The sequence below is a fragment of the Dreissena polymorpha genome, chromosome 11 (assembly GCF_020536995.1).
Source record: "Dreissena polymorpha isolate Duluth1 chromosome 11, UMN_Dpol_1.0, whole genome shotgun sequence".
Lineage (NCBI taxonomy): Eukaryota > Metazoa > Mollusca > Bivalvia > Myida > Dreissenidae > Dreissena > Dreissena polymorpha.
Genome location: NC_068365.1, coordinates 43,947,026 through 43,959,273, shown reverse-complemented (window position 1 = coordinate 43,959,273; position 12,248 = coordinate 43,947,026). Strand labels below are relative to the sequence as shown.

Sequence of the window (12,248 nt, the reverse complement as noted above, 5' to 3'; positions counted from 1 at the left end):
CTTTTGTTTAACACAGCTTACAACCAAGCCCAGACAAGCAGCTACCCTGGTTACCCGGCAACCAATTTAGGTGGTTACCCAACATCTACTGCTGCCGGAAGCTACCCAGACAACACCCCATACCCTAATCCATATCCACCAACACATGCCACTACTGGTAAGGATAGATTCGAACAGCATCCTTCAACTGTGATAATTTTGTGTTGAAAATCAATAAAATATAAATTAGCCTCATTCTGCGAAAATGGGGCTTAATGCATGTGCGTAGTGTAATTTCAGATTAATCAGAGATGACTGTCCTCTTTTATTGTATATTGTGCTTAGAGTTAAAATGTTCATAGCAAATATTCCAGTTCAGGCAGAAAGGATTTTTCCTAATCAGCACAAGCATGTCGGGGATGACAATAAGCATATGCATTAAGCCCTGTTTTCCCAGAGTGAGGCTCAAATTAATTATTGGATTTATACAATCTCATAGTTGATGTTAAATTAATTCATTTCTGGAAAAGATAAAGATAATATTAGGTTAATGGGTTTGGTTACATGAATTTGAATTACTTGTTGATGAAAGGTTTACATTGCAAGGCTTTAAAAAAACTTAAGAGTTACAAAGTTATATGTTGTGGCATGTATAACATAATCAGGGGAACAAGTATCAGGGGTGTGATTTCTCCTGCTTTTAGCTTATTTCCCTCATGTGAATGTAAAACTAATTTTTCAAAGTTTGAAACGTTTATTGATTTTTATTAATAAAGAGTTTAATTGAACCCTGTAAGAGGGATAGGGCATTTTGTGGTGGCTCTTAACTTACACCTGTGAGTTTGTTGGCCATTACTTTTGCAGTATAGTTACCTTCTTAATTATGTGTTTAGTGTATTCAACCATCAAGCACAATTGTTTATGATAGCAACACTTTGGTAGAGGTCAGTGCTCATATTCATCTGCATGATTTCTGTGGTGTAGCTTCAACGTTCAGTGGTAACAGCACCGTAACAGAGGAACACATCAAGGCCTCTCTGCTGTCCGCTGTGGAAGACAAGATGAAAAGAAGACTGAGGGAGACATTCGCCCAGGCCCAGGTTGGTGAATATGTGCGAAATCAAGGTTGATTATTTAAGCATCATACTGGAAAACTGGGCTTAATGCATGTGGGTAAAGTAGCATGCCAGGTAAGCCTGTGCAGTCCCCTCAGGCTAATCAGGTACAACACTCTGCTGAACCGGATTTTTGCTTATAAGAAACTTTATTTAAACAAAATATTACGTGGAAAGTGTCATCCGTGATAAGTCTTTGTGGACTGCACAGGCTAATATGGGCAGACACTTTACATGCGTAAAAAACAGTTTTCATAGAACCAGGCCTATTTAATGATCAGATATGTTTTGTCAAGCAGCTGACCTTCTTAGTTCTAACTCCCTCTAGTAAATAAAACAGAAAAAAAAACAACATTATGAAGCCAAATATTTAATAAGTTGGGCGCAAATTCATGCTTGCAAATTTGCTGGACTAATTTTGATGTCTTATTTAATTTTCCATTTATTGTTTATGAAATTTGATTTTGAAAATAAAGTTGAAGTGCTATAATTGCTATGTCCTTTTGCAATATTGATCATGCTATATTTTGTTCCTTTGCAAGGTTATACATACCATGTTTTGTTCTTTTGCGGAGATGATCATTCCTTGTTTTGTTGATGTCATGTTTTGTTAATGTCATGTTTTGTGAATACCATGTATTGTTAATGCTATTTTTTGTTAATGCCATATTTTGTTAACATCATGTTTTGTTAATACCATGTTTTGTTAATGTCATGTTTTGTTAATACCATGTTTTGTTAATGTCATGTTTTGTTAATACCATGTTTTGTTAATGTCATGTTTTGTTTATGTCATGCTTTGTTAATGCCAGTTTTGTTAATGTCATGTTTTGTTAATGCCATGTTTTGTTAATGTCATGTTTTGTTAATGCCATATTTTGTTAACATCATGTTTTGTTAATGTCATGTTTTGTTAATACCATGTTTTGTTAATGTCATGTTTTGTTAATACCATGTTTTGTTAATGTCATGTTTTGTTAATACCATGTTTTGTTGATGTCATGTTCTTTTAATACCATGTTTTGTTAATGTCATGTTTTGTTAATGCCATGTTTTGTTAATGCCATGTTTTGTTAATGCAATGTTTTGTTAATGCCATGTTTTGTTAATACCATGTTTTGTTAATGCCATGTTTTGTTAATGCCATGTTTTGTTAATGCCATGTTTTGTTAATGCCGTGTTTTGTTAATGCCATGTTTTGTTCCCCAGGCTGAGATGGATGTGCTATATAAGACACAGGCTGACCTGCTCAAGGGCAAACAGAAACTAGAACAAATGATGCAAGATCTTGAAAAGGAAAAGGTACTTCTTGACAAAAATGTTGTATATACCAGACCAGCATCTTTTGGGCAGCGATAAGTTGTATGCATTTATGGAAACATTCACATAAATATGTCAAATAATTCATGATAAATGTTGCCATCGCAAACAGCTTGACAGAAAGTATTTCATGACTGTTGTATTCTTACCCTTAAACAGACAGAGACATTCAACATTGTCATCTTCCCTGTATTTGTCTGTTTGTTCAAAAATAGTGTGCATTTAACTTAAGCACTTTGAGATTTGTTTGCAATACCACATTGAGTCCAAATAGTATGTTGTCGGGGTTTCCTTTTCACCGACGCATCTTATTTGTGAATACAGTTATAACCATTAAAGAATAATAAATCAAATGTTTTTTTCTTCAATCTTAAACCAGATTGATTAATACATGTTACAAGTTATCACTAGAAGTATTTTGTACAAAAGTAAACAGACATACCTTAACTATTTTGCAGACTGACCTCCAATCACACATGCAGCTGTCTAATGGATGTGTGTTTATCTTGCAGACTGACCTAAAGTCACACATGCAGCTGTCTAATGGATGTGTGTTTATCTTGCAGACTGACATCCAGTCACACATGCAGCTGTCTAATGCATGTGTGTTTATCTTGCAGACTGACCTCCAATCACACATGCAGCTGTTTAATGGATGTGTGCTTATCTTGCAGACTGACCTCCAATCACACATACAGCTGTTTAATGGATGTGTGCTTATCTTGCAGACTGACCTACAATCACACATGCAGCTGTTTAATGGATGTGTGTTTTTCTTGCAGACTGACCTACAATCACACATGCAGCTGTCTAATCGATGTGTGTTTATCTTGCAGACTGACCTCCAATCACACATGCAGCTGTCTAATGGATGTGTGTTTATCTTGCAGACTGACCTCCAATCACACCTGCAGCTGCCTAATGGATGTGTATTTATCTTGCAGACTGACCTACAATCACAAATGCAGCTGTCTAATGGATGTGTGTTTATCTTGCAGACTGACCTACAATCACACCTGCAGCTGTTTAATGGATGTGTGTTGATCTTGCAGGCTGTCCTACAATCACACATGCAGCTGTCAAATGGATGTGTGTTTATCTTGCAGACTGACCTACAATCACACATGCAGTTGTTGCGCTCCAAGGAGGGGGAGGTGAAGGAGGCGGTGTCACGGATGAAAAACCAGGAGCAGCTGAGCATTGATGATGCTGTTGATACCACTGCACCACTGTACAGACAGTGAGTACAAACAGGGGACCATGTATGGTTTTGTTTGAAAGAAAAATAGTTTCTATGTGGGAATGTTTAACCCTGTCTCATAAGAAGGTTGATGCAAAATTTGCCCAAAAGTTGTGCGACCGTCTTACAGTCAATCGGTTTTATAATCTAAGAAGTCCGGTAGTAGTGTATGAGTCTCACTCTGGGACAATGGGGCTTAATACATGAACCTAAAGTGCTTGCTGTCACACAGGCTTATCTGGGACAACACTTTTCATTTTTATGATATTTATACCCCCACAAACGAAGTTTAAGGGGGTACTAGTATATAGGAGTGAGCTTGTCAGTCGGTCGGTCTGTCTGTCTGTCGGTCCGTATTAAGCGTCCGCTCTCTAATTCAAGTTGTTTTCATCTGATCTTCACCAAACTTGGTCAGATTTTGTATCTACATGATGTCTAGGTCAAGTTTGAACACGGGCCTTGCTGGGTCAAAAACTTAGTGTGTTTTAAAGATTCAGCATGGGGTCCGCTCTCTAATTCAAGTAGTTTTCATCTGAGCTTCACCACACTTGGTCAGAAGATGTATCTAGAGGATGTGAAGGTAAAGTTTGAACATGGGCCATGCCGGGTCAAAAACAAGGTCACGGGGTCACTTAGTGCATTTTAAACATTGAGCATGGTGTCCGCTGTTTTATGTAAAGACAACATGCAAAATATTCTGTGTCAATGCGGCATGTGGGGGTATTCGCCACATCTTTGACAAAGCTCTAGTTTTCGTTTGCAGAAAGTCTCTTCTTAACAAAAATCCAGTAAAGGCAAAAAGTGTCGTCCCTGACCCGCCTGTGCGGACTGCACAAGCTAATCTGGGACGACACTTTACACACATGCATTAAACACCCTTTTCACAGAGCGTGGCTTATATCTTTCAATCATATTGGTCTGTGTGCTCACTGCTGATTGGTCTGTGTGCTCACTGCTGCGTTCATATTGGTCTGTGTGCTCACGGCTGCGTTCATATTGGTCTGTGTGCTCACTGCTGCGTTCATATTGGTCTGTGTGCTCACTGCTGCGTTCATATTGGTCTGTGTGCTCACTGCTGCGTTCATATTGGTCTGTGTGCTCACTGCTGCGTTCAATTTTGTTTGTATTTTACTCCCAATGTTCAACTTTGGTTTGCTATCAAAAATTCAAATCGCCTTTGTGCTTATGTAGTGAATACGGCAACTGCCTTGTAAAATGGAGAATTCATTTTTGATTTCTAATTATATACATTGATCCGAATCTAAATGATTCCTCAAATTGTCATTGCCCTCCTAGGAGCGTATTCACCAAACAATTTTTAGACTTATCAGTAAATCTAAGAATAAATAATATTCTTTAAAATGAAAATTCAGTAATTGTTTGAATTTTGAGTCAAATTTGACATTAACTTCTCTATCTATATAAATCTTCATGTACCACAATTTGTTATGACATAATCACTAGTGGTAGTTTGTATATGTTCAAATGATGGAAGTATTTAGTGGTTCTTAGTCTATTCTTTATTTTAAGTCTAAGAACGTGCCCTGGTTTGAACCCTTTTTGATAAAAAAGTATTGTCTTGCCAAGAGTCACTTTTACAATAGCTTAGATGTCAGCAAAATTAAAGACGTATGCAAGGGAGAAAATTTATATACATGTATGTTGGAACTCAGATTTTTATGATTACTAAGTATGATAAGAACTACGACATTCATGGGTAATTATTATGAATAACAAGTAGTGTGTTTATATAAAATATCAATTTGTGCGCCATCCAGTGCATTAAGAAAACAATAAAGTCCTGTATCTTTTTTTATTCATCACACGTTAATGGCAAAAGGCTTCATCGCTTCGACGTGGAACTGGTCTCCCTCATGGTTGTGACTTGTGGTGGAGTTGATTGTCGTCACAATAATGTCCGTGACTATAGTCAGCATTAAGAGAATTTTTAGGATTAATGAATGCAGCATTGTGTAGAGCAAATACATTTTTCGGTGTTTAATTGCTTTTAATTGATTCTGTGATTAAACTAATTAAAAACTAAAAGTGGTTGCAGATTCACAGTTTGCTATTTTAAGTAAATTTTTCGGATTAATGAATGCAACACTGCGTGGAGCAATTACATTTGTCGGTGTTTAATTGCTTTCACGGGAGGGTTTTTGTCCGCAGTTGCAGATTCACAGTTTGATATTTTGATATATATTATTGTATGCCATTAACTACTAGTTCATTGTTATGATTAGCTGATTAATGGGCCTGAATAACCGTTAGCGACTATCGGTAATGCTGTATGTGCTATCGATCGTTTGAATCATTGACAGATTTGACAATATGCATTTAAATATTATCTGCAAAAATGCAATTGAAAACGTTACAGTCAAAGATAAATTAAGTAACAAATTCAGACAAATTAGTTACATGCAAATGCATTGTTGTCAACAGAATTTCATTTTCATTTTTGCAAGGTTTTCAGAAAGTTCCCGGAAAGCGCGTTTTTTGCATGAATGCGCGTAAAACGTGATTAATTGTTGCTATGTATATTATTGCATTCAATCTAAATTTAAATTCACTTGTCTATAAATGGCCTCATTTTATGTTTTTATTGATGTTGTTTAGTGCTGCAACAATACGCCAAAAACCGTATTGCAATTTATTGTCAGTTCAAAAATCCGTATTGCAATATATCGCAATATATTGCTAACTTGTACCAAAATTATAACTTGCCAATTACCCGATAATCCCGTATATTCCAGTTTTAAAGCAAATTCTGGTATATATTTACTATAAATGTGCTCAAGAATAACAAGAAACACAAACATTCGCAAATTTTCTTAAGTATCAAATACATTTAAGCATTCGTTACTATTTAAAGATGTGATGAAATAACGTCCAACCGGGGCGTTTTTTTCCACTGAACACTCGTAATTCACCTGATGTGATGTTCCCGTTTTTATGCAACACAAAATACACCCATACTTTCCATGCCAAGTTCTACATGTCTGTATAATTTTCGTGCGCTTTTTATTGAGACAAAGGATAAAGCACTTTTTATTTGATGCTATAATTTTTTATTGTCGCATTAGCATTAAAATTTGGAAGCGTAATTCCGAAATTCGGAATACAAATTTAATAATGCTCAATTCAGAATCGAACAAAACATTTACAGCTGTGCGCAATTAATTCAACGATAATCTGTTCAAAAGCATCGAACGAATGTTCCGATGTAACAACACTACTCCGTATAATACACTTTCAGAATGCTATTTTTATGGAATTTTTTTTTTACACTGCTTTGTTTTGTTTACCTTGTTATGGTCACAATATACTAAAAGATTTCCAACACAAACATATCTTTTCTTAAAGAGCATTCCAAGCATTTCGAGCAAAAAATTTAAACAATAAAAAAGGGGGGTCATACGTTATGCAAGAAAGAACTCGACGCGAATCAGCGGTCACTGTTTTATGGCAATCTATTTACCGGCTTCGTACCAGTTGAGAAGGGTTTCCCGCCATCTGTCAAAGTCTCATGTAGTCTCCAACCTTCAAGCAAAAGAGTGAATTTCTGTTAAACATCAATGTTTTCCCTACCACATGCACAAAGAAACATTCTAAAATAAAGCCATGGCAAGTGCCCCAACAGAGAATTGTGTCTTCTTACAAAAGATGTTCATGTTTTTAGAGAATATAGCATTGCACTCCAAAATATTTAAGTATATTGTAACCTGTTATCATTATTTCGAATGGCTTTTCTGGACGAAATGTGAATGAATTTTTGTAAAATGTTCGTACCGGTATGATGAAAATCGTATCGCAATACAATATGCGGATTGCGTATTGCGATATATACCGATAAACCAGTATATTGTTGCAGCACTAATGTTGTTATTATATTGGATTATCGCATATATATGCACATTAGAAAATATACAGTTTATCGATAAACATTTTCTTCTTTCAATTTCGCATCCCTGAAAACACAATACACACAATGGGTAATATTTTCGGATTAATGAATGCAACACATTTGTCGGTGTTTAGTTCCTTTCACGGGAGGGTTTTTGTGCCCTCCCGTTTTTTTCATGGGAGGGTTTTTGTACGCTCCCGTTTATTCATGAGAGGGTTTTTGTCCGCCCCATATGAAAATGACAGGAGGGTTTTTATCCGGGAGGGGTTTTGTCCATATCCCAGAAATGACACCTCTGTAGACATAAGGTGTAGTCTATTTTTTAAGTACATCATGTCTTTCAATGTACATGAATAAGGAACTTAATACATTACAAATAAATCAGCTTTGTAAATCAATCAGTTGCAAATTTTGGCCTTGGCAAAGGTTTGTAGCGATTAACAACTTGATTGACAGTAAAAGTACAAAAACAGTGTGGGCTTGTTTTTAATGCAAAAGATCTTTTTTATAAGCCCGTTTTTAAAAACGGGACGTATTATAGTTTCACCCTTGGTGGGAGGGCGGCGGGCGGCGTCCACAGCAGTTTCCGCTCTCTAATTCAAATAGTTTTCATCCGATCTTCACCAAACTTGGTCAGAAGTTGTGTCTAGACAATATCTAGGTCAAGTTCAAATATGGGTCATGCCGGGTCAAAAACTAGGTCACGGGGTCGCATTTCAAGGATTAAGCATGGTGCCCTCTCTCTAATTGAAGTAGTTTTCATCTGATCTTCACCAAATTTAGTCAGATGTTACATCTAAATGATGTCTAGGTCAAGTTCAAATAAAGGTCATGCAGGGTCAATAAGTAGGTCTCGAGGTCACTTAGTTTATTTCAAGCATTGAGCAAGATGTCCAAAACCTTTGAACGGGCGTATCTTGTGACAGTTTGGCACTCTTGTTTAAATTTCTTTTCAAATACAGTTTTAATTGCCTTTATTCCCAGACATAAACAACATACAATGTGTTGTTGTTTTTTATAAGATAAAATATAAAACAAGAAGTGTTTTTGCATTTTTGACTTAATAACATTGGGTGGGGTAACAGCTGCCATTCAGTATATGACATTCCACTTACAGGCTTAATCAAATGCTATACCGAGGAACGGATCCTTGTAAAAACAAAGTGAATCTCATGGTCAGAATTATGCCTGTGTTTTATTAGCTATGAACCATATAAAAAGGTTTAATAATTTTTATTTTTTTTTAAATACAAAATTCATATAAAGCTGCTTTTATAATTTTATATTTGTATGCCCCCAGATCGAATGATCAGGAGGTATATTGTTTTTGGCCTGTCTGTCTGCCTGTCTGTCATTGTGTGTGTGTGTCTGTCATTGTATGTGTGTGTCTGTCCCAAAACTTTAACCTTGCTCATAAAATGAAAACTCTTGGGTTCTTTAAACTTCACATGTGCATGCATCTCATTTAGATCTACAATCAAACATGGTTTGAGGTCACTAGGTCAAAGGTCAAGGTCTTTGTGACCCATACATTCAAACAGTTATGCATTTGACAAAGTTACAGTTGGGGCATTTGTGTCGTGTGGGCACATTTCTTGTTTTCAAAATTTAATGATTGTATGACATGACATTCCTAACTCCTAGGGAACTGGACACTTTCCAAGAAGGGCAAATAATCAGTGAAATAAATCTTAGGTTGTCAGTATAATCAAGCCGAATGTGTTTGATGTAGGCAAAGGTTTAGCAGCTTATTAATAGGGTATTTATTAATTAAAATTGTGGTTATTTAACAAAAAAAATATGCAAAATATATAACAGAGTGAGACTGTTATGCTGCTTGACAGGTACCGGCACACAAACCTGTACCCCTACCTTTCATATTGAGTGGTATACAAACTGTGATAATCTGGTGGTCACAAAAATTCTTACTGTGCAGCTGTGACAAGGCCTGAATGAGCTTAATCTGGTGAAACAGGGCTTAATTCATATGCATTTATTATTCACTTTCCACGTTTACTGGATTTTACTATGAGTAGAATTCCTTTAAATGAAAAATACCATAAAAGTGGAAAGTGTTGTCCCTGATAAGACTGTGCGGACTTCAAAGGCTTATCTGGTAAGACACTTGATGCACATGCATTAAGCCCTGTTTTCCTAAAATGAGACTAAAATAACGTTTTTTTGTGTGTGTGTTATGATAGGTTATTGAAGTCATTCGCAGAGGAGCAGGCTATAGAAGATGCCATATATTACCTGGGAGAGGCATTGCGGAAGAATGTTATTGAGTTGGACGTCTTTCTCAAGGTAAAAATATCTTGCTGTTGTCAGATTGTAATATCACTAAATGTATAGACATCAGAAGAGTTGTAATCTGGGAAATTCTATAAGAATGCTGTAAAGCTAAGTCATCAAATTCATTCCCATTGGTTGGTTATTTGGAACAGCTATGTATTAAATCTTCAGACATTAAATGAAAAATAATAGTATATAGAATAAAAGTCTGAAAGACATGATATTACACTTCAGCAGAATTAGTTTCATTTGTTGCAAAGATGTGTATAACAGTTAAAACCTATTAGTGTGTATATAAGACAGTGCACTGTTTTGAGCGGGAAGGGAAGGGTGTAGGAATTTCATTTTTGCGGTCAGTCCTTCAGTCTCTATCCATATGTCCTTTACCTTTCTCCTATACCCTTTGAAGGATTATTAGAAAGGTTTCTTAAATATTCATAAGGTGATTGAGGTGATTTGCAGAAGGCATTAGTCAGTAATTTCTGGTTCAGGTCAAAATCTTGAGTCCTTTTTTCGGCTCAATATTGCTTATACCTTTTGAAGGATTATTATGAAACTTCTTTAAAAGTTAATGTTATTGAGGAGATACTAAAATGTACGTGTCCTGTTGTCTCAAGGTAACAACTTGAACTTTAAAAAAAGAATCACATGTGGGGATATAGCTGATTCTTGAACGGCATTGCCAATATTTGTGTGGTGTATGAAAAAAAAGGCCTCTGTGAAAAGGGTGGTTTAATGCGTGTGCATCAAGTGTCGACCCAGATTAGCCTGTGCAGTCTGCTTTTATGGTATTTTTGTGTACAAAAAGTCTCTTTTTATCAAAAAAACATTTTAGGCAGAAAGTGTTGTCCCTGATTAGCCTGTGCAGACTTCACAGGCTAATCTGGCATGACACTTCACGCACATTCATCGAACCCCCTTTTCATAGAACACAGATTTCTTAATTTCAGAGTAAGTTATTGAATGACAATACATGTATTTACAGCCTTTGGATCAGCACTCTGACAGAATTGTAGTTGTTTTCTTACATGTTGTTATTTTCAGAATGTGCGAGAGCTGTCAAGGAAGCAGTTCATGTTGCGTGCATTGATCCAGAAGTGTAGGGAGAAGGCAGGCCTGCCTCCAATAGCCTAACTGTGTCACAACTTAGCTTAGCTCTGAGAAAACTGGGCTGAATGCATGTGCGTAACATGATGCCCCAGATTAGCCTGTGCAGTCTACACAGGCTAATCAGAGATGACACTTAACGCCTATACTGGAATTGTTTTTAGAAGGGACTTCATTTCTATGAAAAATCTTGGGCGACACTTTCAGCACTGGCATTAAGCCCAGTTTTCCCAAAAGGAGGTACTCTACACTGTTGTGTGTTGCCAGTCATTTGTGCTGAACTTGTCATCTGGAAGCTCCGTATGGGAAATATGTTGCTTTCTTAAATTCCTTTCTCATTCATAAGTAAAGAAAAAGAAAAAAATGATGTCATATTTGAACTAGAAATATTTATTTTTTTTAGTTGTTTTTATACGCCCGTATAAAATACGGGACGTATTATGTGAAACCCCTTGGCGGGCGGGCGGGCGGCGGGCGGGCGGCGGGCGGCGGGCGGAAGGCATCACTTTGTCCGGACTCTAATTCAAATTGTATTCATCCGATCTTCACCAAACTTGGTCAGCAGTTGCATCTAGTTGATATCTAGGCCAAGTTCGAATATGGGTCATGCCGGGTCAAAAACTACGTCATAGGGTCAATAAGTGCATTTTCAAAGGGGCCACTTTGTCCGGACTCTATTTCAAATTGTATTCATCCGATCTTCACCAAACTTGGTCAGCAGTTGCATCTAGTTGATATATAGGCTAAGTTCGAATATGGGTCATGCCGGGTCAAAAACTAGGTCATAGGGTCAATTAGTGCATTTTCAACGGCGCCACTTTGTCCGGACTCTAATTCAAATTGTATTCATCCGATCTTCACCAAACTTGGTCAGTAGTTGCATCTAGTTGATATCTAGGTCAAGTCCGAATATGGGTCATGCTGGGTCAAAAACTAGGTCAAAGGGTCAATTAGTGCATTTTACTTTGTCCGGACTCTAATTCAAATTGTATAAATCTTATCTTCACCAAACTTGGTCAGTAGTTGCATCTAGTTGATATCTAGGCCAAGTTCGAATATGGGTCATGCCAGGTAAAAAACTAGGTCATAGGGTCAATTAGTCCATTTTCAATTAGTCCATCTCCAATGGCACACGAATCGGGCGTATATTGCTCCGTCATGCGGCGCTCTTGTTAAAACAATGTTTCAGTTATTGCGGACTCCAGCTGGTTTCTTATTTAATACATAAAATGATGTTGATATTAAGTTAGTTTTATTGTGGACCTTCATGCCTATACCCTGTTGTGTACAG

At 36.8% G+C, this 12,248-nt stretch overlaps 1 protein-coding gene across 2 annotated transcripts in view; it reads left to right on the top strand.

Annotated features, from left to right (window-relative positions):
* LOC127850021 (tumor susceptibility gene 101 protein-like) overlaps nucleotides 1–11,369 on the top strand; it is a 37,320-nt gene extending 25,951 nt beyond the window's left edge. For both annotated transcript variants that reach the window (XM_052382759.1, XM_052382761.1), the window contains exons 7-12: nucleotides 17–157; nucleotides 964–1,079; nucleotides 2,304–2,396; nucleotides 3,521–3,654; nucleotides 9,760–9,862; nucleotides 10,895–11,369. In XM_052382759.1, the coding sequence (XP_052238719.1) occupies nucleotides 17–157; nucleotides 964–1,079; nucleotides 2,304–2,396; nucleotides 3,521–3,654; nucleotides 9,760–9,862; nucleotides 10,895–10,984 (677 nt within the window). In that variant the 3' untranslated portion in view covers nucleotides 10,985–11,369. The remainder of the gene's footprint in view (nucleotides 1–16; nucleotides 158–963; nucleotides 1,080–2,303; nucleotides 2,397–3,520; nucleotides 3,655–9,759; nucleotides 9,863–10,894) is intronic.
* Nucleotides 11,370–12,248: the final 879 nt, after the last annotated feature.